General features: G+C 57.4%; 1 protein-coding gene across 1 annotated transcript in view; it reads right to left on the reverse strand.

The window, feature by feature from the left end:
* Positions 1-660: 660 nt before the first annotated feature.
* OBSCN (obscurin, cytoskeletal calmodulin and titin-interacting RhoGEF) overlaps positions 661-22,837 on the reverse strand; it is a 116,105-nt gene continuing 93,928 nt past the window's right edge. The window contains exons 70-115 of the mRNA XM_049779012.1: positions 22,542-22,760; positions 22,378-22,450; positions 21,872-21,939; positions 20,601-20,720; positions 20,369-20,508; positions 19,943-20,143; positions 19,774-19,856; positions 19,422-19,595; positions 19,028-19,184; positions 18,729-18,842; positions 18,497-18,661; positions 18,254-18,412; positions 17,997-18,174; positions 17,694-17,807; positions 16,256-16,423; positions 16,058-16,160; positions 15,786-15,915; positions 15,302-15,395; positions 13,784-13,826; positions 11,440-12,482; positions 9,301-9,489; positions 8,909-9,002; positions 8,692-8,816; positions 8,169-8,281; positions 7,903-8,071; positions 7,741-7,822; positions 7,453-7,653; positions 7,151-7,211; positions 6,756-6,833; positions 6,485-6,657; positions 6,372-6,398; positions 5,925-6,077; positions 5,794-5,839; positions 5,629-5,706; positions 3,838-5,530; positions 3,440-3,520; positions 3,109-3,219; positions 2,869-3,036; positions 2,496-2,618; positions 2,241-2,411; positions 2,009-2,090; positions 1,685-1,924; positions 1,384-1,607; positions 1,219-1,294; positions 966-1,115; positions 661-878 (exon numbers count right to left, since the gene is read on the reverse strand). Of these exons, the coding sequence (XP_049634969.1) occupies positions 704-878; positions 966-1,115; positions 1,219-1,294; positions 1,384-1,607; positions 1,685-1,924; positions 2,009-2,090; positions 2,241-2,411; positions 2,496-2,618; positions 2,869-3,036; positions 3,109-3,219; positions 3,440-3,520; positions 3,838-5,530; positions 5,629-5,706; positions 5,794-5,839; positions 5,925-6,077; positions 6,372-6,398; positions 6,485-6,657; positions 6,756-6,833; positions 7,151-7,211; positions 7,453-7,653; positions 7,741-7,822; positions 7,903-8,071; positions 8,169-8,281; positions 8,692-8,816; positions 8,909-9,002; positions 9,301-9,489; positions 11,440-12,482; positions 13,784-13,826; positions 15,302-15,395; positions 15,786-15,915; positions 16,058-16,160; positions 16,256-16,423; positions 17,694-17,807; positions 17,997-18,174; positions 18,254-18,412; positions 18,497-18,661; positions 18,729-18,842; positions 19,028-19,184; positions 19,422-19,595; positions 19,774-19,856; positions 19,943-20,143; positions 20,369-20,508; positions 20,601-20,720; positions 21,872-21,939; positions 22,378-22,450; positions 22,542-22,760 (8,429 nt within the window). The 3' untranslated portion in view covers positions 661-703. The remainder of the gene's footprint in view (positions 879-965; positions 1,116-1,218; positions 1,295-1,383; positions 1,608-1,684; positions 1,925-2,008; positions 2,091-2,240; positions 2,412-2,495; positions 2,619-2,868; positions 3,037-3,108; positions 3,220-3,439; positions 3,521-3,837; positions 5,531-5,628; positions 5,707-5,793; positions 5,840-5,924; positions 6,078-6,371; positions 6,399-6,484; positions 6,658-6,755; positions 6,834-7,150; positions 7,212-7,452; positions 7,654-7,740; positions 7,823-7,902; positions 8,072-8,168; positions 8,282-8,691; positions 8,817-8,908; positions 9,003-9,300; positions 9,490-11,439; positions 12,483-13,783; positions 13,827-15,301; positions 15,396-15,785; positions 15,916-16,057; positions 16,161-16,255; positions 16,424-17,693; positions 17,808-17,996; positions 18,175-18,253; positions 18,413-18,496; positions 18,662-18,728; positions 18,843-19,027; positions 19,185-19,421; positions 19,596-19,773; positions 19,857-19,942; positions 20,144-20,368; positions 20,509-20,600; positions 20,721-21,871; positions 21,940-22,377; positions 22,451-22,541; positions 22,761-22,837) is intronic.

The following is a 22,837-nucleotide window of genomic DNA, read 5'->3' on the forward strand; positions in this document are numbered from 1 at the left end:
AAGGCAAATTGAGTCAAAACAACCCGCTTTTGACAGACTCTCCACCTTACAAGGCAATGTTTGTACTGTCCCCTTCTTGAGTACGAGTGGAGTAAATGACAACAGCCCCACCCAGTTTATGGTCATCTGCCCTTTGCTGCACCTCCAGAGGGCAGGGTAGAATAGTCCATCTGTACTCTGCTATCCTGCCCACTGCACCAAGTCTCTGAGATGTGTGAGAAGAAACAGGAGTCCCTGATCCATAGTGGAGGAAGAGGCTTTACTAGATAGGAGGACAGATTTGCACTCTGATACCTGAATGCCTAAATGCCTATAAAAGCAAAGTGATTCCAGGAATGTGGGGTGTCCTTTGCACCCACCTATGAGACAGACACTGCCCATCCAGGGTTTTAGCAGGAAAGAGAAACCAGCCTGGTCCCAAATTTTTCAGTATACTCTAAGGGCTTCCTACACACTATGGGTTCCCCAGAGAACTTTTTTACAAAGAAAATTGATTGCCAGAGAATTGAAGAACTTGGCAGTTTGGTTCTGACAGTGGAACCCACACTAAGTGTATCTGACTGGCAGAAAGAACAGAGAGCGAGCCCCAAAACAGAGCCTTAAAGGTGAGAAACATGCGGACCCCTCCTTCCCAATCCCCAGTAAGCACCTCAGAAACACTTCATTGGAGTCTGCTTTATTGGTGTGTGGGTACTGGGCTGGGCTAGTGTAGGCCCAGGTTATACTTCTTGTACAACAGCGCTCGCCTTTTCTCACGCTCCCTCACGAAGGCTCGAAGTTTTAAAGTGGGGAAAGCCACAGCTGTGGGCTGAGACGTGGCAGGACCCTCCTCAGTTAGCCATGGGCACTGCAAACAGCTAGATGCGCAGGGCCGGCCCCTAGAGGAAGAAAATTGAGGAGAGGTCTCAGCTGTGCTGCGAGCAGGAGAGGGAAGCTGTGTGAGAAGAGGCAGAGAAGAGGCTCACCAGGGCTGTGCGCAGAGTGTGCTACGGAGGAAGGCCACAGCTCCCCCCGACAGTCCAGCATAACAGTGGCTCAGGCGAAGGAGGCCTTTGCGCAGGCCTTTCTGAATGTCCCGCGGACCCTCGCTGCTCACTGGGTACTCGGCACTCAACCTGCGTGATAGGAGTCCAGAGCAAGTCACAGAGCAAGTCCCTGTGAGCTAGGGAATGGGAGCTGGGGTCCCCTGTCCCTCACGACATCATCAAGAGGACTCACATGATGAAGGCTGTCACTCCAATGGCCCAGATATCAGTCTGCGGAACGGCACCCTGGCCCTCCAGGAGCTCCGGAGCTGGGGACAGCATAGTTGAAAGTTGAGTATTTGTGGGGCAAGGGGGAGCTCCCTGCACCCTAGGTCAGGCCTATGCCCGAACTGCATACCCATGGTCTCCACGTAGTCCTTGAAGTTCTCCAAGGGCAGGACCCGTTCCTGGGTGAGGCTCTGGGCACTGCCCAGGTCGACCACCTTGAGCAGGTTGTACTCAGTGATGATCATGTTCTCAGACCTGAGGTCCAGGTGCAGGATATGCTGGGTGTGCAGGTACTGGGCTGCACTCAGCATCTGCCACAGGAAGTCCTTCACCTCAGATTCAGAGTACGAGTCCCTGGGGACAAAGGTAGGTTAGAGCTCCAGATGAGGTGTCGCACTTGGCCCCACAGAGCACGGCCCAGAACCTCCTACCTCTGGGCTAGGCAGGGGAGCAGCTCAGGCCCAGAGCATAGCTCCAAGACGAGCACCAGGTGGCGGGGACTGAGGTAGGCCGCCTGCAGCTGGGCCAGGTGCAGGTGGCGCAGGCTTTTCAGGGCATGGTATTCGCCCAGCACTGCTGCCCGCTCCGTGGGCTGGTAGGGGACAATCTTGGCGGCCAGCGCCCTCCCACTGGCCTTCTCCCGGCACTGCTTCACCACGCTGAAGCGACCCCTGAGGAGAGAGGGAGATGGCTGGGCTCAGGGCTCAGCATGACCAGCTTGAAGCCAGGGCAGAGGATCAGGCGAGGGGCAGCACCTTCGGATCTGCGTCTGGAAGGTGAAGGTCCTTGTGCTGGGGAGCAGCTGGGCTGGCCGTGCAGGTCCAGTCTCCCTGGAAGCTGTGCAGAGGGAAACCAGTGATGGAATATACCCTGTCAGGCAGCCTGACCAGCAGCCTCTGTAGCATCTCCTCATTTCATAGGCCACTGGCCCCACAAACCCTCTGGGATGTGATGCTCGAGGTTAAGAGTTAGGGAGCGATCACTCACCCAGATGGCAGGGGCCCCCCAGCAGGACCTGTTCTGAGGGACTGCTGTAGGGGCCTATGCCCGCCTTGCTGACACAGGCCGTCCGGAAGGTGTACGTGCCACCCTGCGGGAGCTTGCCGGTGAGGTAGCAACAGTCAAAGATGTCTGAGGCCAGAGTGTTCCAGGTACCACCTGTCCCAGGTAAATGATTCAGGCCCTGTGCTGCGCAGGGTCCCTGCAGTCCCTCCCTGGGACAAGAGCACAGGAGCAGCTCACCTTCCACGCTGCACTGGACGGTGTAGGTCACAGGCCCGCAGCTCTCCACAGGTTTCCACACCAGGAGCACCCCGTCGGCGTACACCTCCCCGATGTCAGGGCGCGGGGAGGACAAGGGGCGCTCTGGGGGCCCACAGTACTCCTCATCTGACGCCACATCCCAGGGCCACCCTGCCCAACCTCCCTTGACTATGATCACGGAGCCCTGCTCCAGCTCTGACTACTGGGCAGACCCAGTGTCCCCGTCCCTCCCCAACAGACATCTCGGTGGCTAGACTGTGGCCCCTCTTGGCTCCCATAGTATGGAAATCCCAGTGTCTGCTGGCAAACCAAGGGCAAAGTGGCCTCTGGGCCCCACCCTAAGGCCTCATACCTGCCTTCCGCAGGACAGCAGTGGTGGACACAGAGCCCAGCGCATTGCTCACAGTGCAGGTGTATGTACCAAGGTCCTCAGCGCTCACCACAAGGATGGTGAGAAGCTGGAAGTGCTTGAGCGTGGAAGAAATGAGCAGGCGACTACTGCCTTCCAGAGGCACCCCATCTGCAGTGGGACACAACCTGTCTCCCTTCATGTTCTGTCACAGCTACCCCTGTCCCCAGCCCAGCCTCTCACCTTTACTCCAGGTGGCCTGTGCAGCAGGCTGCGCCAACACCTGGCAGGCAAGTGTCACCGATTGGCCCAGGACCACAGTGTCGTCCACAAGTTCTCTAAGGAACAACGGTGCTGGAAATCCCAGACAGGAAAACTGTGCCTTTCCAGGGGACCCGGCTGCGGAGCACAGCCTGACTCCTGACCCCACCAACCTACAGCTACCACGGCAGTGCCACCTCCAGGAAAGCCACGAGGACCCCCAGGCCTTGGCGTTCTAGGCTCACTCCAGGGGTGACAGCTTGTCACTCCACCAGCCAGGGTGCCCAGGGAACCCTGCAGTCTGTGCACGTACCTTGGTCTCTGCTCTTCGGAGATGACAGCCTCAGGGACCCCAGCCCTGGCTTCTTCCTGGGGGGTCCCTCCTTGTCTGGCCCTGCAGGGAACACAAGGCTGTAGGGTGGCCTGGGAGTGGCAGGAAGAGTCCAGGGACCCAGGGCCATTGCCTAATGTCCATGTATAGGACAACTCAGGCAGTAGAGCTCGCCTTATGTGGACCCCGAGACAAAGAGCAGCTCTCTAGAGTTCAAGTGCCAGCAGGCCTGGCTGTGAGAAGAGTAGGAAGGTGACCTTGGGCCTGTCTGTGTGTACGAGCGCGCACGCATGTGCGCGGCGTGCATGCGTGCGGGGACAGAGGGCTTGACAAGTGTCTGGGCTAGGGTTCAGAGCGTGTGCCATGGGGCGGGGCCTCACCTTGGAGCCTGCCCTTCAAGAGGCGGGAGATATGGGCAACCGAGGCCCTCACCCGGCGCCGCAGGCCGGGCTCCACTGGCTCCTCTGGCAGCCCATGCAGAAGCCCGTGAGATGGGGCCGACCACTTGCGCTTCCTGCTGGTGGCCTCCCCAAGCAGGGCCTGCATGTCCTCTGCCTCCTCTGAGATCTCCAGATCTTCTGGGCCCGGCCAGGACCACGGGGTGCCCAGGCTCTCAGCCTCAGAGTCGGGGGAGGGTGGCTCCTGTTCTGCAGGCTTGGGCACCCTCCTGAAGAACATGAACTCCAGAGGCAGGTACTTGATGTCGTACAAGTCGGACAGATTGAGGTAGGCAGGATCCACCTCTGAGATGTCCAGGGACAAAGTGTCAGCCAGCTCCGAGTCCCCAGACAGGTCCCGGATCTGCACCAGTGACACTGGGGGGCCCTGGCCACAATCTTCCCACGAGCTCAGCTCCGGACAGGCCCTGGGGGAGTCACTACCGCTCTCAGGCAGGGTCTCTGGGAGACTTGGGGCTCCTGCCTCCTCCTGCTCCTCGGAGGATTGGGAGACAGCCCAGGCCATCCTGGCCCACAGGGGACCCTGTCCTAGCATGCCCCCTGCATCCCCCCCAAAAGCAAAGGTGCCATAGCCCGCCACCCCCGCATAACCTCCACGGCTGCTCATGGAGAACTTGCGGGTTGTCACTTCCTGAGGCCGAGGTGGGCAGAGCACAGCCTCCTCCTGGGCCAGGTCCTCGTCTAGGGACGAGCCAGGCTCTGTGCCCAAAGGGGTGCCCTCTTGCCCTATAGCTAACCCTGACTGAGGGCTGGCTGCACTCAGGGAAGAAGCACCCCTGAGATCCCTGGAGAGAAGGTGGCTGGAGGGTGCCAGGTGGGTTTCTGGGCACGACCCTGGAGGGACAGAGCCAGGAAGCAAAGGGGCGACTGCAGGGGGGTCACAGCCCAAGCCTGGCTGGGAGAGACCCCCACAGCTGTCCTGGGGTGACCCTTGTTGCTGAGAGCAGCCCACAGGGCGCCCAGTGAGTGGAGGTAGGGCAGAGGCAGTACCACCAAGTGCAAGCTCCCCTGGCCAACTGTCCCTCTGCTGGCCTGAGAGGGCTGAGGGTGGACAGTGCCCCTCGCTAGCCTCGGTGCAGACACTCTGGCCAATGGTCTCTGAGGAGGGGGCTTGGTCCTCCCCCGCAGCCTCCTCCAGCATGCGGTGCTCCAGCAGGGGCTCCCGCAGGCCAGGGAGGGTGCTTGCAAAGTAACCACCCTTAAGCAGGTGGCTGCGCCGAGCTGGGTGCCGACGGCTGCTGGGGGTCGGGCCCTCCCCAGCCTGCTGGTAGAACAGGCTACGGATTATGCTCTGCCGGGGCACCTTGTCCTGGGGCACAGTCAGCTGGGGGCCTGTGGGTAGGCCTGCCTCAGCCTCTTCTGGCAGGCTGGCTGATGGCCGCAGGAAGCCACGGGGGTGCAGCAGAGGGGAGTGGGTCACAGGGGAAGGGGGCAATGACTTGGCCCGAACAAAGGGCGTGAGCTCAGTATCAGAGGACGACGAGGAGCTGGAGGAGGCACTGGTGTCCCTTCGCAGGTGCCGGGCTACCCCGAGGGATGGGCTGTCTGGTGGGCCCTTGAGCAGCTCAGGGATGGAGCGCATGACCAGGATAGACTTATAGCTCATCAGGGAGCGCTGCGGGGGGAGGACAAGCCATCAGAGTCCTTCCCTTATCCTCTGCTCCTCCAGGTGAAGTGTGTCAGTCACAGCTTTCCCTGAAATGGACAACTCACCTGCCAGCGGCTGCGAGCCAAAAGAAACTTGAGCTGTTTGGTGTTGATGAAGTGAGCTTCCTCGGCAGGCACAGATTTCTGGGGACACAAGTTAGAGCCATATCATTGGAGGAACCCTACGGTCCATGGCCCAACTCCTCCTGGGAACCAGGCTCAGCTACTCACCTGGAACCAGGGATGGGCCAGGCAGGTGGCGGCGCTAGGCCTGGCCCTAGAGGAGGGGTGGAAAGATGTAGTCAGACAAGCAGAGGCTCTCTGGAGCTGCTGACCAGGATGCGGGGCAGAGCCATACTCACTGTGGTGCACGCTGCAAGGTGGCCTGGATGAAGTCCCGGGCTTCCGGGCTGAGGTGGGCGGCCATGGGAGTGGCCCAAGACACCCGGCCCTCCAGCACATTCAGGAGGGTGGCACGGTCACTCTCGCCCGCAAAAGGAGAAGAGCAGGTCAAACTAAAAGCAGAAAGGGAATGGGTCATCACTAGCTCTTGGGTCCCCCTACGCTGGGAGGACTGAATATACTGCTCAGATGGGGGAGGTGAGAGCCAGTTCATCAGACAGCACGACTATCACAGGGACTTCTGGACAAGGCAACCCACACGTAGGGACAGCCCTGGAAGGGGCGGCACCAGCTTCTTATCGGCGTTGGCTGGGAGCCTGCTCCCAGGATAGCTGCCCTTCAGCTCCCAGGCTGGGCTGGGCAGCCAGGGTAACTGGTGCTTGTGATGGAAGGAGGCAGCAGCTCACCTCAGGTAGGAGATGACTCCCATGGGCCTGCAGAGAAAACCGCACACGTGAGTCATCCCCTACAAGCCTGGTCCCAGGCAGGTGAGCTGGTGCCCTGGGCCCTGGCCGCATACCAGATATCAGAGGCCTCGCTCACTGGGGTCTGCTCAATGATCTCGGGGGCCACGAACTCAGGGCAGCCAAACTGGCTATACTGTGGCTCTGTGGGGCAGACACGCTGGGCGAAGCCGAAGTCACAGATTTTAATGTCTTCCCGAGCAGGATGCACCATGAGGATGTTGGGGGGCTGTCAGGCAGAGTCGGGGTGCATATCAGGTCAGGAAGGGCCATTGGGCTTGGGGCAGGGACACAGACTAAAATGGGGGTCTAGAGGCTCCAGAATACCTTAATGTCCAGGTGGAGGACGCCGTGGCTATGCAGGTAATGCAGCCCCTCGGCCAGCTGCTGAATGTAGACCTTTACCTGCAGCAAACGCAGGTGCTCAAGTGAGCACCAACTCCCTGACCACCCCCAATACCAGGAACTTCAAAGCTAGGGATTCGTGTGGGCCCTGGAAGAGGCCCACTTTGGGGGCACGCAGCAGGCTGCACAAAGCAGGAGGCCTGGCCATTGGTCCTGTGTGGTCTGGGAGTGAGCAATGAGGGTTCAGATATGGACAGCTCACTAGAAGTTAGATGTATCTAGAGGGCAGAGCAGAGGGTGGAGCAGGGGATGAACTGGGACGCAGAGTAGGGATGTGCCAGCAGTGGGATTGGGTGGACAGCGGGGCACTAAGTCACCTCCGCTTCTGTCACCACGCTCTTCTTGAATAGACGGTCCAGCAGCTCCTCTGACGAGCACCTGTGTCTGTCAAGGAAAGCCTGGGGTCTGGAACCCACCCTGTCCACACACCAGCCCTTCCCCCCAACAGGCTGGCAGTAGCTATGAAGCAGTGCCAGGGAGGCTAGAGACTGTGTCTGAGACCCTTAGCCAGACCCAGTGCTGCCCACCACTGGAACCAGACACCAAGGCTTAGGTGCTGGGTCAGGAAGAGACACACTGGCAGGTCTGAATGCTGGGACTGGAGTCAGGGGAAGGATACAGCTCCAGGACAAGGATCAGGGTCTTTCGGGTCTCAAACTGATCCAGCAAGCCCGTGATAAGTGGGTGACTGAGTGTGGCCAGGATGTCACGCTCTCTATAAGCCTGTGCCCGTGTCTTGCTGCGCAGAGGGATGAACTTGGCTGCACAAGACATCTGATTCCCTTTGTGCTGCACTCGCTTCACAAAGCCGAACACACCCCTGGGAGGAGGGTAGACAGGTGGTAAGGGGGGCTCTGGGTGAGCACGGGGGTCAAAGGGAGGCAGAAAGGCATCCCAGGCTCCACACCTTCCAATCTCTTCCTTGACCTCATAGAAGGACTGCAGTTTCCTCCGGAAGCTTCGCTGTTCTGAGTACTGCTCAGCCTCCCCTAGGGTAAGGCAGTGGGGATCAGCCCAAGGTGAGGTAGAGATGATGGACACAGGTCCCCCATCTGAGACCCCAACTTACCTCCTAGCACCAGCAGCTCTGCCTTGCACAACACCTGGCCGCCAGTGTTGTGGGCCAGGCAGGTGTAGACCCCAGCATCATGCAAGGCTACATCCCTCAGCTCGAGGGAGTAGGTGGTCCCCTGCTGCTGTGGAATCATCCGGGGGTCCTGTGCCAGCTGGACACCATCCTGGAGGCACATGGCACAGGCAGCCCTTCAACAAAGGCTGGCAACCCTGATTGGGAGTCTGTGCAGTCCTCTCCACCCCACCCTGGCCTGTCCCCACCTTGTACCAAGTCACTGTGGGCTGCGGGTGGCCCTCTATGACTGCCTGGAAGCAGGCAGTGCCGCCCTTCTCTGCTTGCACATCCTCGATGGTGACCTGCATGGACGGAGGCTCTGTGGATGGACAGGGTCTGTGGGTATGCGCAGGCTACACCCTTGATAGCACCTAACCTACAGTCACTACAGTGTGCTGCAGAGACAGCAAGGCCCCGAGATGCACACTGCCTTGCCTGCTAGACAGACATACAAGTACACACACAAGCAGACAGACATACGTGCACACACACACAAACATACTCAGACAGACCCTGATATATACGGACACATAGATACTGAGACATGCATACAGAGACACCGACATCCACAGATGCATAAACAAACGCAGACACACATAAAGGCACACACGCACAGACACTAATATATGCAGACACACAGACACATACACACACACACACACACAAGTACCCCCCCTTTTAGCCCATGCCTGACACTGAGGCAGTTCAGGGTAGGAAGAGGCTACCTACTTGTGGTCCCCACATCACCAGCCTGGAACACAACTGTCCTGTGTGTGGTCTCTGTGATCACATGGCTATGGATATTCCAGAGAGGTTCTGCGGCACCCGCTGCAGGCCAAGCTGCACCCTCCACCCTGGGAGCAGAGAACCAGTCAGCACTTGCTGCACCCCTCATTTCGGAGGCTCCCGCCCTCCCTACCAATGTCCCAGAAGGTAAGGAAGTTACCGGATAGGCACGATCCGTTCCTGAGTTTCCGTGCCCAAGTCGGGCTGTGGGCCCATGGTGGGAACGGGCTGTGGCCCCTTCAGGGAGGGCTCAGCTGGTGAGGCAAGGAGCTTTGTAAGGCAGAGCTTCTGGAGAGCCTCTGAAGTATCCCACAGGCAAGGCCCCAACAGCAGAGGCTCCTCTATGTCTCTCTCCATTCCCCAGCGAGTGCAATCCCCCACCCCAGACCTGCTGTGACTATGGGAGAGCACCAAGTAGGTCCCGAGCCCATCTGCCTCATGAGGAGACTGAGGCTGAGCCAGGGCATCCCAGCTCTGCCAGGCCCCTCCTGGCACAAGCACCCGAGGAACTGGGGTTTAGGCAAGTCTGCAAACTTGCTGGGTAGGTCTTACCAGACATTGCAGCTGCTGCCATGCCCTGGGGCTGACCATCTGCTGTCTGTTGTTCAGGTGGTCCCCCAGAGCTAAGACTGGGACTCCCCACAGAGGATCTGGGAGCCTCAGGACCTCCCACTGCCCTTGGGACAGCTCCAGTCTCTTGGTCCATTGGCTCCACCATTGCCAGGAGGGGCCCAGCAGGATCTGTGGGAGGGGCAGGTCAGTAGAGTGAGCATAACCTGGGCCAGGAGGGGGGTCCCAGGAAGCTGCATGGCTGAGCCAGCTCGGGCCCCACCCACCAGCCCACATGTCTCCCAACCCACCTCCCACCCACTTGCTCAGTCCAGGAAGCCTCAGGAGAAAACTGGGGTTAACCCAGGACAACATGGGCACCTTTGGGGGCTCCCGGCCAAGCCTCCTCCACCCTCTTCATCTACCTTCCAGTGTTGACCTGGACCATTAAAACTTGGGCAGAAACTCAAACTTTATTTTAGAAACTTGGATTTGAAACCAAGAAAAATGCAGGTCTCAACCTTAGAGATAGCCTTTAAGCCCACTCCAGTGCCAGGAAAACAAAGTAAGAATGAGTAATTGGGTCTGATACAGTTCAAAATGTCTATATAGCAAAAGAGACTCACAAATCGGCACCAAGAAAGGACTGCCAGGGGCCAGAGAGACAGCATGGAGGTAGGGTGTTTGCCTTGCATGCAGAAGGACGGTGGTTAGAATCCCATATGGTCCCCTGAGCCTGCCAGGAGCGATTTCTGAGTAACCTCTGAGTGCTGACAGGTGTGACCCCCAAAAAAAAGAGAGGGAGGGAGGGAGGAAAGGAAGGAAAGAAGGGAGGGAGGGAGGAAGGAAGAAAGGAAGGAAGGAAGGAAGGAAGGAAGGAAGGAAGGAAGGAAGGAAGGAAGGAAGGAAGGAAGGGAGGGAGGGAGGGAGGGAGGGAGGGAGGGAGGGAGGGAGGGAGGGAGGGAGGGAGGTCTGCCAGTGAGTCCTGGCTGACACTGCTGGAGGGAGCGTTTGGAAATATCATCTCTCCTCTCTTCACAGGGCTCTGTGCAGTACTGACCTAGTTAGGTGGGAGAGTTTGCATTGCAACAGATTTTTAAGTAGGATTTTAAAAAATCTGTTACTAAGATCAAAAGTAAACTTCTCAGTAAGGCTGGAGCAATAGCACAGCATAGAGGGTCAACCCAGGTTTGATCCCCAGCACCCCATATGGTTGCTCAAACCTACCAGGAGAATTCCTGATTGCAGAGCCAGGAGTAACCCCTGAGCACCACCACCACCAAAAACCAATAGAGGCAAAACAGGGGTGGAAGGGATCTCATCCCAAGGAAAACCATAATTCTTCTGACTTTGGATACAGAGAAACTAAGCCACAAACTCAAGAACAACATAGTCTGCAGAAACTGCCACATATGTAAAAAAAAAAAAAAAACTAAGTCTGTCATGGGTACTCTCACTGACCACGTAAGCAGTGCCCCTGAAGAAGAAAGAGGAGGTTGGGAGGGTGGCGCCTCAGGTCTGAGTCAGCGTACATGGTTCTGGGAGTCCTGAAGACGAAGCCCTTCCAGTTGGCAGCTTTCTCTTAACTGGCCTTACCTGGCTCCAGACGCCACACGTGGCCCGTCTTGTTCCTGGAGCAGCCCAAACTCCTCCCCTCCCCACCTCTGCCCTGGCAAGGACTGGCCACTGGGAAGGCCTGTTTTTCCCCGACAAGCACGTAATGACTAACATCACCTGCCCTGGTCTACCCACACACAGCACCTCTTGACGCTGACTGCAGAGACCCATAGGCCGCTGCTGCTACCTGTCCGGGTGGCAGAAAGAAGAGCAGAGGCAGCAGACGAAGATGACAGAGCTTATTTATTGTCAGGCTAGTGACCAGTAATGTCCGTGCACAGACCCTTATCTGGCCTGCAGACACCCAGGCGGGCACTGAGGCAAAGAATCTGTTCTTGGGGATGGTCAGGGAGGGGGCGCTGTACAATGGGGCTGGAGTGGGGGGAACGGGATATGGTCACAAGCAGAGCAGCACTGTCCTCAGCTGAGGCTAGTCCCACAGCGTAGGAAGTGTCCAGGATAAAGGCTGGTTTCCTACGGGGAAAAGCTCATGGTCAGTGCTGGCTCCTGGGAAAAGGTGGGTTCAGTCCTGGGGTGGGCCTGCTGCCCCCTTTCCGCTGGGCCAGATGTGTAGGGTGACTGTCTCCCCCACAGTCCCAAAGCTTCGAGTCTGCGTAGACACCTCCGTTTTGAAACTGCTCTGGCCACTGTCGGCAGAGCGTTGTACCTGGGTGCAGAAGGAAGACTTCCAGGGCGAGGCGGCCCCAGCCTGGGCCTCCTGGGTGTACAAGGAAGTGCTCACTGGGCCCAAGACCTGGGACTCCCACGGGGATGCCTCCTGAGGTCTGCCGACATAGCTGAAGAAGCTTCGGGGGCTTGTGGGACGTCCCACATTGAGCACGACGGGCTGCCCCACCGTGGGCTCCCCAATCTCCCTCTGGAGTACTGACACTTCGCAGGGTGGCTCATCTGAGGGACTGGGCACAAAGCGGCTGCAACCAAAGGTCTCCCCAGCCTGTGGCACGTAGTCGTCCAGGTCCGCCAACGTCAGCACTCGGCCCTGGTATGTGAGGATCTTCGGGTCATGGCCCTGAAGAGCATCACCTTCTGGGGGCTCTTCGTGTAACTCCACCAGAGGATCCATCTTCTCTTCAGCCATCTGGAAAGGGGGCAGCTTGAGGGGCCCCTCTGGCCTGGAGTTCACGTGGAGGATACCAGGGCCACCCTGGCTTTGGGGCAGCTGGGCCAGCAGTGTGTTGTTGGAGTTGTTGGCATTGAGGTCCCCTTCTGGGTTTTCACCAGGCAGCACAAGGAGCAGCCCAGAGGTACCCCCAGCCTTCTTCACCCGAACCTCCACAGTCTCTTCCACTTCTACCCACTTGGGCTGGGGCCTTGCGCCCCCAAGCCGGGCTGGTGTGCGGGTGTCAGCCTCTGTCACGTACAACGTGGGCACAGGGGACCTCCAGCTGGATTCTGCTTCAGGCTTGGGGGACTGGCCAGCCCCCACGTCAGGCGTGGCTGCTGTGGACACGCTGGTGGAGCGCCGGGAAGGTGACCGGGATGGAGACTTGCTGGGAGAGCGGCGGCGGCCCCGGGGACTCTTCACCACGGTGGTGATGGTCTCCTCTCTGCAGGAAGAGCCCGAGAGATGGGCGCCACCTGGACGTGCGCCTGAGCCAGCAGTGCATGCGGGGTGGGGTTGGAGGGCAGGTTAGTGTGTAAGTAGGCAGCCACTGAGAAGACAGGGGTGCCAGGCTTGTTTAGTGTGCCAGAAGTACACAGGAAAGAGGGCACAGCACAGAGACATCTCCATCTGTCCCAGCACCAGACCTGGATAATCCTGACCCTGAGGTCCAGTATCACGTACCAAGACTGAAACTCTAGGGTCCTGGAGCTGGTCATACTCCAATAAGAGTATGGTTTCAAACTCTAAAAGCTCAGCTTGCAAGAACAACTACCGATTCATTCCCTCCCTTCTCTATACCACAAATTAAGTATTTGACCCTTAAATGCCTAATTACGACCAGAACAAAAGGGAGCACCAGGCCTCCCCACAACTGCCTCCTCTAGTCAACTGCTGCCACTTGTAAAACTGCTTGTAAAATTTCAGCTCCTTCCCTTGTAAAATTGGGAATCATGACTTCACAAACACCACAGGCTTCCTATGTACTGACTTCAGCAAACTTCCTGAAGACCATCACCTGCCCTTCTACACTCCTTCACAATTTCTAGAAGCTCCAAAAACCCCATAGGCCACAGTACTGGATTTTAGGAAAGGAAGACAGTGGAACCTAGCTGGCCTTGCCTCTCAGGGTGGGAGATATGGCCACTTGGCCTGAAGAAAACTAGTGAGCCCTCAGCAGGTTTCCTATTGTTGGGAGCACCGTGGGGCATTCAGCTTTGGGGGGGGGGGGTGTGAATAATTATAGACCTAATGAATCTCCTTGTCCCTCTGGGTTTGAATCCATTCCTGCATGCTCACTGTATCATCTTCCTTCTCCATTTCAAAGGACTCACCTGGGGACCCCTAAGCCAGCCTTCTCCCCTCCTGGTTTTATTTGTCCTGCATATGCCTCTTACTGGAAGTCCTCTAATGCACCAATCTAGCCGGAACCTTCCTTTTACAGGTACACCCAGCTATGAGACCCTCATCTCCAAACAACCTCAGGCATCACCCGCCTCAGAGGTGCAGGGCATAGTTCTCACTCTGTGAGAGCTCTAGCCACTTGGCTGAGCACAGAACAGCCAGCTCTGGGAGATGCCCAGAGCCCAACTCCTGCAGGAGCAAGCGGCCTCTGAGTCTCAGGAGCCCATCCAAACATGTGGTCAGTCGAGCAGTGAGGCTGGGTGAGCGCTGGCAGGCAGCAAGCAGGGGAGCGAGCATGCGGGCGCACAGCAGTCAGAGGGGGAGGTCCACGCCTGCACTTACATGATGACGGTTTTCTTGGGGACTCTAGTCTCCTGCTCAGTGACTACAAAGAAAACAGTTGGACGCGAGGGTTATGACCAGTCACTTGGGCAGCCCCCAGGGATGGCCTTCAGCACCAGTGGCTCTCCCACAGAAACGCCCACAGGAGTGCAAGGCATCTTTCCACAGTAGAGTGGGGTGCATATGAAGCTTGTGCCACTGAGGAGGCACTGGAGGACACAGGGGATGGCAACAGTGAGGTCGCCTTCCCAAGGGCACTCCCTGGCCCTGCAAGCTCAGCTGTATCTAGCTTTCCTCCTGGAGGCCAGCAGATAAGAGTCTGTGGTGCTCACTTTGCAGGTGGGGGTCTAGATCCCTAAAGTAGTCCCCCACCATCTCCAGCTGGCTTATCTCTGGTTTGGGGTGTAGGTGGCCCCAGCCTTGCCTTGGTAAACAATGGGCAGTCACAACTCCAAGACCCCTCTCTAAGCCCCGCAAAATATCTCTGCTAGCTTGGGGACTTTGCTACAGACCCTTCATACAACCATGATGGCTATAAACTGTACCAGTTGCCCTCCACGGATGGATGGGGGTTCAGCTGAATGACAGGGCAGTGGGGTCCTGCCTGAAGAACCTGAAAAAATGTTTGGGCCATACTGGGTACAATGTTTCCACTACTTGCAAGCCAGGGTGAGGTTGGAAAACCCAGAATCCTCTTTTGTTCTCCCTGAACAGGTCTTTCCACCACTGCACCTAGTGGCACCAGGTTGACAGGAAGCCAAGCAAAGCGGGATCCTGGCTGGCGCAGCTGGATAGCAAAGAGAGTAGGCCCACCACATGGACCAAGGCCTTCTCAGGTTAAGGGTGAATGAAGCAGGGCTGAGGATTAGGAAGCAGCGAGGCGGCGCACACTTCCAATTCCTGGGTGACCACTCCTCCAGCCCGAAGCTGAGGACGTCATGATGACAGAATAAATGTCTCTGCAGATGTGCTTGTCACCAATCAGGTAAGAGAGCTGGACGCAGACCCATGGTTCCCCAGTGTGAGACCCACAAGAAAGAGGGACAGGTCGATATAGCTCATCACACAGTGGGGGGTCTACTCGTGTCCCATGTATGTGACTGTCATGGGGCCCAGATAGACATGAAACTTAACACAGGTCACTCTGTGGCTGGCAGGACAGTCTAGCTGCTGGAAGAGCCAGCACCAACACACAGCCTTTCTGTGCAGTGCTCTGGATGAACCCCTCAGTTCATCTGACTCTCTCCTTCCCATCCTGCTGGAGACCTACAGCCAGGGTGTGTACCATCTGCGGATGCTGTCCTGCCTCACGAGTTCATCACAGGTCCCAAGGGGAGGTCTGAATCAGGCCAGGGAGTCCAAGTTTTGACCACTCATACTAAAACCTCTTTGGCAAGCCTTCCTGATCATCTCTGTAGCCCCAGACTGTGGAGACCCTCCCCACCTGGCCGCCCTTCCCTTCAATGGTTTCTACCTGTGAGTTAGAGCTAGCTCTGCAATGGCCGGACGCATACTGACCTTCCACCGCAGCTATCTGCTCCCGGGCCCTCGGTGCTAGGCTCTGCAGAAATAGCTCTGCACCACCTCGCGTTGATCCGAGACGGTTCACCAACTGTGGAGCAAAGGGTGCCCAGCTCAGAACTCATGGCATACCGAAACTGGCTCTTCAAGTCACTTACAGGAAGCCTAAGCTTGGCCACTAGAGAAATGGTTCCCATCCCCACCTCGTCTCAGGGAACCAGCACGGTCTGGAGCCTCCTGAGACATAGGGGCATTCTATATGCATGCTCCAGCATGGCAGTAGCTGAAGGGCCCTGCTCCTGAAATGCAGCTTCCTTATACAGCTGAGTCTGCCAACTTTCCAGATCAGTGACCAGTGACCGGGCTGGAGGTCTGAGTCATAGTGACTGAGCTATGCTGTGTGAGTGTCCCTTCCAAGTCAGCAATGCCCCTTCCAGGTTACTCGCCTCTGGGCCCCAGAGTAAACGGAGCCGGCCCTCACCTCGCACTCATAGTGGCCCAGGTCCTGCGTGCCAGCTGCCCGAATCTCTAGCACCAGTGTGCCACTGCGGGGTTCACTCAGCATCTGGTACTTGCTGCTGGGGGTCAGCAGGGCCCCATCTTTGTACCACCTGAAATCAACCCAGGCGAGTAAGACTGTCCTCTCTCATACTGCTACCAACAGCCAACATCATGAGATCATAGTGTGGAGCCCCTGGGCCTGTGATGTGCCAGAGAATCCCCTTGCTTTCCTCATGGGCCCAAGCCACTCACCTGATCTGAGGGTGTGGGGTACCTTCAAAGGAGCAGGTCACCTGAGCATCCTCCCCTTCCACAAAGGGCATGGCTCGAACCTTGTTCACAAAGCGTGGAGGCACTGCAGGGCACGAACGAGCTGAGCGTCATAGCCACTCTCCCCAGTAGACCCTCACACCTGGCCCGAGCACCGCACCTGACTCCCTCTCAGCACACCTTGCACCACGATCTTTCCCAGGCTGCTGGCATTGCCTGCAGCACTGGCTGCAAAGCACATGTACTGGCCAGAGTCGGAGCCTGTCAGGTTGTCCAGGATGAGAGCGCAGGAGCCATCAGGGTCTTCTATGAGGATATGGTGAGGGTCCACTTCTACTGCCTTCCCATCTGGAAGGGACGGGAGGATCAAAGGGGGACATCCTGGGACCCTGCTCACAGCAAGTTCACAAATAAAGCCTCTGACAGTCACTCTTCTTAGCACTCACTCGCTCCTGATTCATCCAGGAGTGGGCATAAGCACAGGTATGGGAGTGGACGTGGTTACAACACTATGCCTCCACCCCCATGGGAACTTCTGGCTCTCAAGCAGCTGGTCTCATGACATCTGTTCCACTGAGCAGTCTGATGAGCCACTTACACACAGGCTGCCTACAGCACGTGGCTGGCAGGGCAATCAAGTGCCCCTTTTCTACTCTGGAGCCAGAGTACCCTGGAGCAGATTTATCTCTGACCTCTGGGTATGCCCATGTGGTCACACAGTCCAGCAAACAAGGAGCTACCTGAGGTCATCCATTTGCCAACAGTATTGGCATTAAACACTGTGCTTGCACAGGGACCTTCCTCTGGTGGGCACACACTCCTCATACTGTGAGCCAGAGGAGGTGGCCACTGCCTCAGGGTCTCTTACATGGCCAGAAGAGCCTTGTGTTCCAACAGCCCTGGCTGGATATCTCCCAGCTACCAAAGCAACACAGGACCACCCATGACTGTTCTGTGAACTCGTGGTACCTAGTGGTCTTGGCAAGACCCAATGCATAGTCAACAGATGCAAAATGCTGTTGCAGGGAGATGCTGGTAGGTCATAGCCAGAAACCAGCTGCCCACCTGATGACTGGCCTTCCTGCTCGCTTGTTCTAGTTCCTGCAGGGTCTGTACCCTGGTAAATCAAAGAATATGGCTGCCCAGAGACTGCTTCACTAAAATCAGGGTTAGCTCAGAGGTGTAACGGGGACTCAGTCACCTGGGGCCTCAGACCATCCCTGAGATGGGATGCTGAGTTTCAGGGAAAGGTCTTTGAAGAAAGGTCAGCCATACCTATCTGGGTAACCCTAACTAAAGGCCTGAGTGCCTGTCACACACAGTGCAAGCCCTGATTCTATCCCACCATTTCCATTTGCTGCAATAAACTGGAACCCTGCCTGGACCTGCCCTGAAACCAGATAGAAGTGGTCAAGCTCAGTGTCTCGTGCTTGGTGGCAGAAGAGACTCAGGGGAAAGGAGAATGGAGGAGGCCTAGACTATATAATTCCGGAATGGGATGGGACGAGGAAAGGGGTGGCACAAACCCAACACGGCTCCCTGCCCTGTCTGCTGCTCCCTGGAGCTCTGGTCTGCAAAGTCAACACTCCCTGACCCCCACCCCACACCAAGGCCCTACCTTTATACCAACTGACAACAGGCGTGGGTGTGCCTGTCACACGGCAGGCCAATTTGACTGTCTCTCCTAGTTCGGCGGTACAATCAGCCAGCTCCTCCTCGAAATCTGGAGGGCCTAAGGAAACACAGTGGATACCCATCCTTGGCACTCCCCCTCTAGATTCACTGCAGGCTGAACAGGCAGCAAGGCAAAGGGGCTTGGGGTAGAGGGCCTGCTTTGGGGGGGGGGGGGGCGAAAGGCCAGAACCAGCCAGGGCTAGCAGCCCTGCGCCCACACGGCACTCCTCCTCATGCAGGTACTCACGCCAAACAGGTAGGGCGAGACGCTGCTGGATGCCCCGGATCTCCTTGACCCAGGAGTTCTTAGTGGTGGCTGTTCGTGCCTGCAGCAGGAATTTGCGCACAGAGTCCTCACGTTCGTGCCACACCTCGAAGGCACGGTCGTCCCCCTCGACCTGGTCATTCAGGTCGATGCTGCTCAGCTGGAGAGTGGGGAAGGTATCAGCTGGCTGCCAGACAGAGTGAGGCCTCCCTCTGCACTTCATCTGGCACCCCACAAACCTTCATCATGTTCCTAAAGACATAGCTGAAGGTGTCCGTCCGAGAGTCCCGCTTAGGTTTGCAGACCACCAGGTGGTTGCGGAAGAGGAAGAGGTGGCGGTGGTGACCCTTCCAGGGCATCCGAGCACCTGGGGCCCCTTCCCACACTATGAAGTGGCCCTGCATGAACAACATACACTCAGCCGCTGGCCTGGCCACAGTTCCCAGGCTCCAGTACTGGCCTCCCCAGGTTCTGGCCCAGACCTGGCGGATGGGCTCGCCCAGGGCCTCCAGGGTGCCAGGGTAGTTCTCCATGAGAGACACGTGCAGCCGGTCCTCGGCGCGCCGCGGCAGGGCTGACACCACCGCATAGGCCTGCTCCAGCAGGGCACACGTCTGCCTGTTTCGTGCCTTGTTGCGGATCAAATCCTGGGGGAGGTGGGGAGTCAGCCATTTGGCGGATGGCTGACTCCCTCCTTGAGTCCCTGGCACAAACCTTGAGCAGAGCCTGGTATTGCTGGACACGCTCCACGGGCTGCTCCAGGAAGTGCTGCAGTGGCGGTGGAGGTGGCTGTGAGGGTTCGGCCGACAGCATCTCTTCTGCATACTTCTGCAGAAAAAAACGGGACAGGCAGAGCCAGTTTCAGGGTTCCAGAGCAGCTCCGTATACCACACCCATGGCTTTTCCTTTCCCTTGCTCAGAGCAGACAGCACTGGCTGAGCAGAGCTTAGGGGGCCCCACCTGTATGTATCTCCCACTAAGTCAAGCAGACTCTGACAGGGTCAGGGGGGCACCTTGTAGAACTCCTGCACTGCCGTGCTGACCACCACCGACTCGGCCTGCACTCGCCCCACCAGAAACTCCAGGTAATTCTCAAAGGCCTCCTGGTTCTTGATGAAGCACATGGCCACGTCATCATCTGTGTCACAGGCCTGCAGCTCTTGAAGAAACCTGCCGTGGGGATTGTTAGGGGACAATCAAGGCCATCCGCAGGGCCCCCTCTGCCCAGTGCCCAAGAGAGAGAGACTGAAGGTGCAGGGAGGACATCTGCACCATGCATGCCAAGGATAAGTTGTTACAGCCGCACTCCCATGGGAATGTGCATGTCCCTCTGCAGGGCTACTGTCAGCAACAACAAACACAGCCTTGTCCAGTGTCCAGTGCTGTGGCTAGGCCAGTACTCCCAACCTGCTGTGAAAGCGGCTGATGTCTTGCACATTGCGGAAGATTACAGCCTTCTGGCTGGCAACAGAAGCGGGCACATGCGGGCAACGGTCCAGGTGCTGCAGGTAGTGGCTCTCCAGGAACTGTAGCTCATTCACAAACGCCTGCTCTGAGCTCAGCAGCTCCTGGATGGTGGAGCTGTGGAGGGGAGAGTTCATGAGCCCAAGAGGTCAGTTAAACAGTACAAGTGTCCCTGTTCAGGATGAACCAGGCAGAGGGTCTAGGGAAGATCCTGACCAGATCCCATAGATCCAGAATCATGCCTTAGAGCCCTGCCAGATCCCAGACCCCACTGCCCATTCTGCCAGACCCTCACCTCAACCGTGTCTTGTACTCAGCCTCTGACATGGCCTCTCTAGGAGACTCTGGGGTCTCAGGGGGACCCCACTCAGGTGACAGCTGCTGGGACATGGAAGAAGATGGTGAGTGCCTAAACTCCTACCTCAGCCTCTGCGGACAATAGTCCCTTCTTGACAGTCCAGTACCTTGAGCCTCCTGTCCAGGTAGGCAGGGGATACCCAACCCTGGCGAGAGGGGCTGGACTTGCTGGGCTTGGTGCGCACGAGCCAACGCAGTGGGTGGGCCGGGTCCAACACCTCCACATACTGGCCCTCACGCAAAGTGATGGCGTCCTGCTCCGCACCCAGTGGCAGGTAGTCTGCAGTGACCACGTAGATGTCAAAGATCTGGAGACAGAGGAGATGTGAGGGCTGAGTCGGATCCTGCGGTACAGAGATGGATGTCCCATGGCCCACAGCCCTCAGAGACCCCACAGGAAGGGAAGAAACATCTCACACTCCACGACCTTCCCTTGCCCCTGCTGATGCGACTTTTAGTGGAAGTGCTAACGGCCGCCACACAGGAACAGAGAGAGACCTGCTGAAGTCAGTTCCCCCACCTCGGTCCAGTACCTCGCCCCTGGAGTCCCCGTCTTCTGACTCTGAAGATGACTCCTGGACGCTGGAGGAGGGGCGGGAGCGTCCTTGCCGGGGGGACGCAGATGGTGTCCTGGACTCCTCATCACTGTCACCACCTGGAACCTGCAGCTTGGCTGAGGACAAAGGATACAGCTTGGGGCAGGCCTAGGGGTACAGCACAGAGAGGCCCTGCCTGGACGCATCACCCACTGCCTCACAACCTTACCCTGTGTGATCTTGGCTGACACCATTTCTGTGATCTGCGTGGTGAGTCTCTGCAGAAATTCCTCTGTTCCCACCTCTGCTAGAGACAGGTGGCCACGAGCTGCCTCCACCTGAGACAGTCCTGGGGGCCAGATATCACTCAGCAAGGGTATATTTCCAGAACCCTCCAGACTCATCCTTTGGGGGTTCCCGGGGAAGCAGGCACAAACACATTTAGGGCCAGCCCTGCTGAAGCAGAGGACTCCATGTCGAGGAGCAGCTGGGGGCTAGGAAAAAGGGCACAGGCAGTAGTTAGGGTAGCAGAAGGACAGCCAAGTGGTGTGTGGTCCCTGGAGGGAGGCTCAGCTAGGTGACGCAGACATGGTGGTTCCAGACACTAGCGGGGACAAGTATACCCTGGTGAAGGAAGCTTGAGGACTGCAAGCCTGTGGAAGTGAGGATGGAGTGGGCTGGCAGAGGTAGATTTAGAGTGAAGCGAGGACTGCCAAGGTGTCCCATGGTGATGGTCAAGCACCCAGAAGGTGGGAATCAGGCAAGTGGACAATAGGGGCTCTGTCCTACCGCCGAAGACTCCAACATGCAAGGTGCCAGGAAGCTCGGGCAGACTGGAAGAAGCTGGGCACAGTGTGGAGAGAGGCAGCGAGAGACCCCACTTCCCTTGGGACCCTCATGCAGTTCACACACTCACACAGGTCACAGTCACACACTGTGACTCTCATATACACTCACACTCTATGCACACACTCACAAACTTATACTCACACACTCACACAATTCCATTCAGAGTCCTCTCACATTCATACACACACTGGCACATCCAGAGACTCACCTACGCATTACTATATGCACACATATGCTCACACAACTAACACGCGTACCCATGCTCACACTCACAAATTCACACACAGGTCACACTCATACTTAACACACTCTCAGAACCACACGCAGGCACACTTTAACAGTCTCACACATACCAATATGCTCACACACACACACACACACACACACGCACATAAACTCATTCACACACACTAAAACAGACACTCACATCCATCCATACACACACCTAGACAGCCCACACTTAGTCACACACATTCTTTTAAGTACACTTACACTCACTCACACTCACACACACTCTCATAATCACACTAAGCAGCTGTCCGCTGGACTCCCCGGTCCCCAGAGCCAGAATGGTGCAAGAACCCAGTGGACTGGCCATCGCGGGAGGGACCCCAGAAGGAAGCTCACACACCCCGTGCCACCCACCCTCACCTTCTCTTTGACCAGCCAAGTCAGGAAGACCCAGGGGGCCTGACATCTGTGCGGAGACGGCCTGGGTCCTAAGGGAGGAAGGCAGCCCTGAGAAGCGTGTGGATCCAGGCACCCACGCCCTGGGGAGGGGGCTTCTCAGATAAAGGGGGACCCAGGTGCCTGAATCAAGATCCCATACTAGCTTTATCTCCTTGTGGGGATACTGAGGCACAGAACGGGCAGGGTCACCAGAACCTCTGAAGAGTAGAGCTGAGGGCCAGAGTCTTAGCATAGCAGACAGCGCATTTGCCTTGCACAGGGCCGACCTGGGGCTGATCCCCAGAATCCCAGGTGATCCCCTGAGCCTGCCAGGAGTGATTTCTAAGCACAGAGCCAGAAGTAACCCCTAAATGCCACCAGATGTGCCCCAAAACAAAAATTAAAATAAAAAAAATGAGTAGAGCCAGGCTGCTGGACTAAAGTCCAGGGTAAGTACTTCTCCCTCCCTCCCTTCCTCACTCACTTACCCCTGCAGGAAGGAAGAGATCAGAGCAGCCTTCACCTCCGCCTGGTCCTCAGTGGCCTCAGTCTCCTTGGGCACTATCAGGGGACAGGGTAAGCCCCAAGTCAGGAGCTGGCCAGTTCTTCCCAGCACCCACCTCCCATCATTGCTGGGCCCCCATCTACTCACAACCAGAGATGTGCAAACGGGCTGAACACAGGGCCTGACCAGCAGTGTTGGTGGCAATGCAGGTGTAGGTGCCTCGGTGCTGGACACCCACATCCAGCAGAACGAGGCTGTGCTGCTGGGCAGAGCTGGCGACCAGGTACCCGGGCGTATCCCGACCAATCCACAGTACACCTCGTCCTGCTTCCTCTCGCAGCCAGTGGACTACAGGGGCCGGGGACCCTACACACACAAGTGGACAGGAGAGTCCTTCTGGGAGAAGCTCTGGGGTTTGGGGTCTAAGCCTCCCATCGGGATCC

Source organism: Suncus etruscus, chromosome 8 (genome assembly GCF_024139225.1).
Source record: "Suncus etruscus isolate mSunEtr1 chromosome 8, mSunEtr1.pri.cur, whole genome shotgun sequence".
Lineage (NCBI taxonomy): Eukaryota > Metazoa > Chordata > Mammalia > Eulipotyphla > Soricidae > Suncus > Suncus etruscus.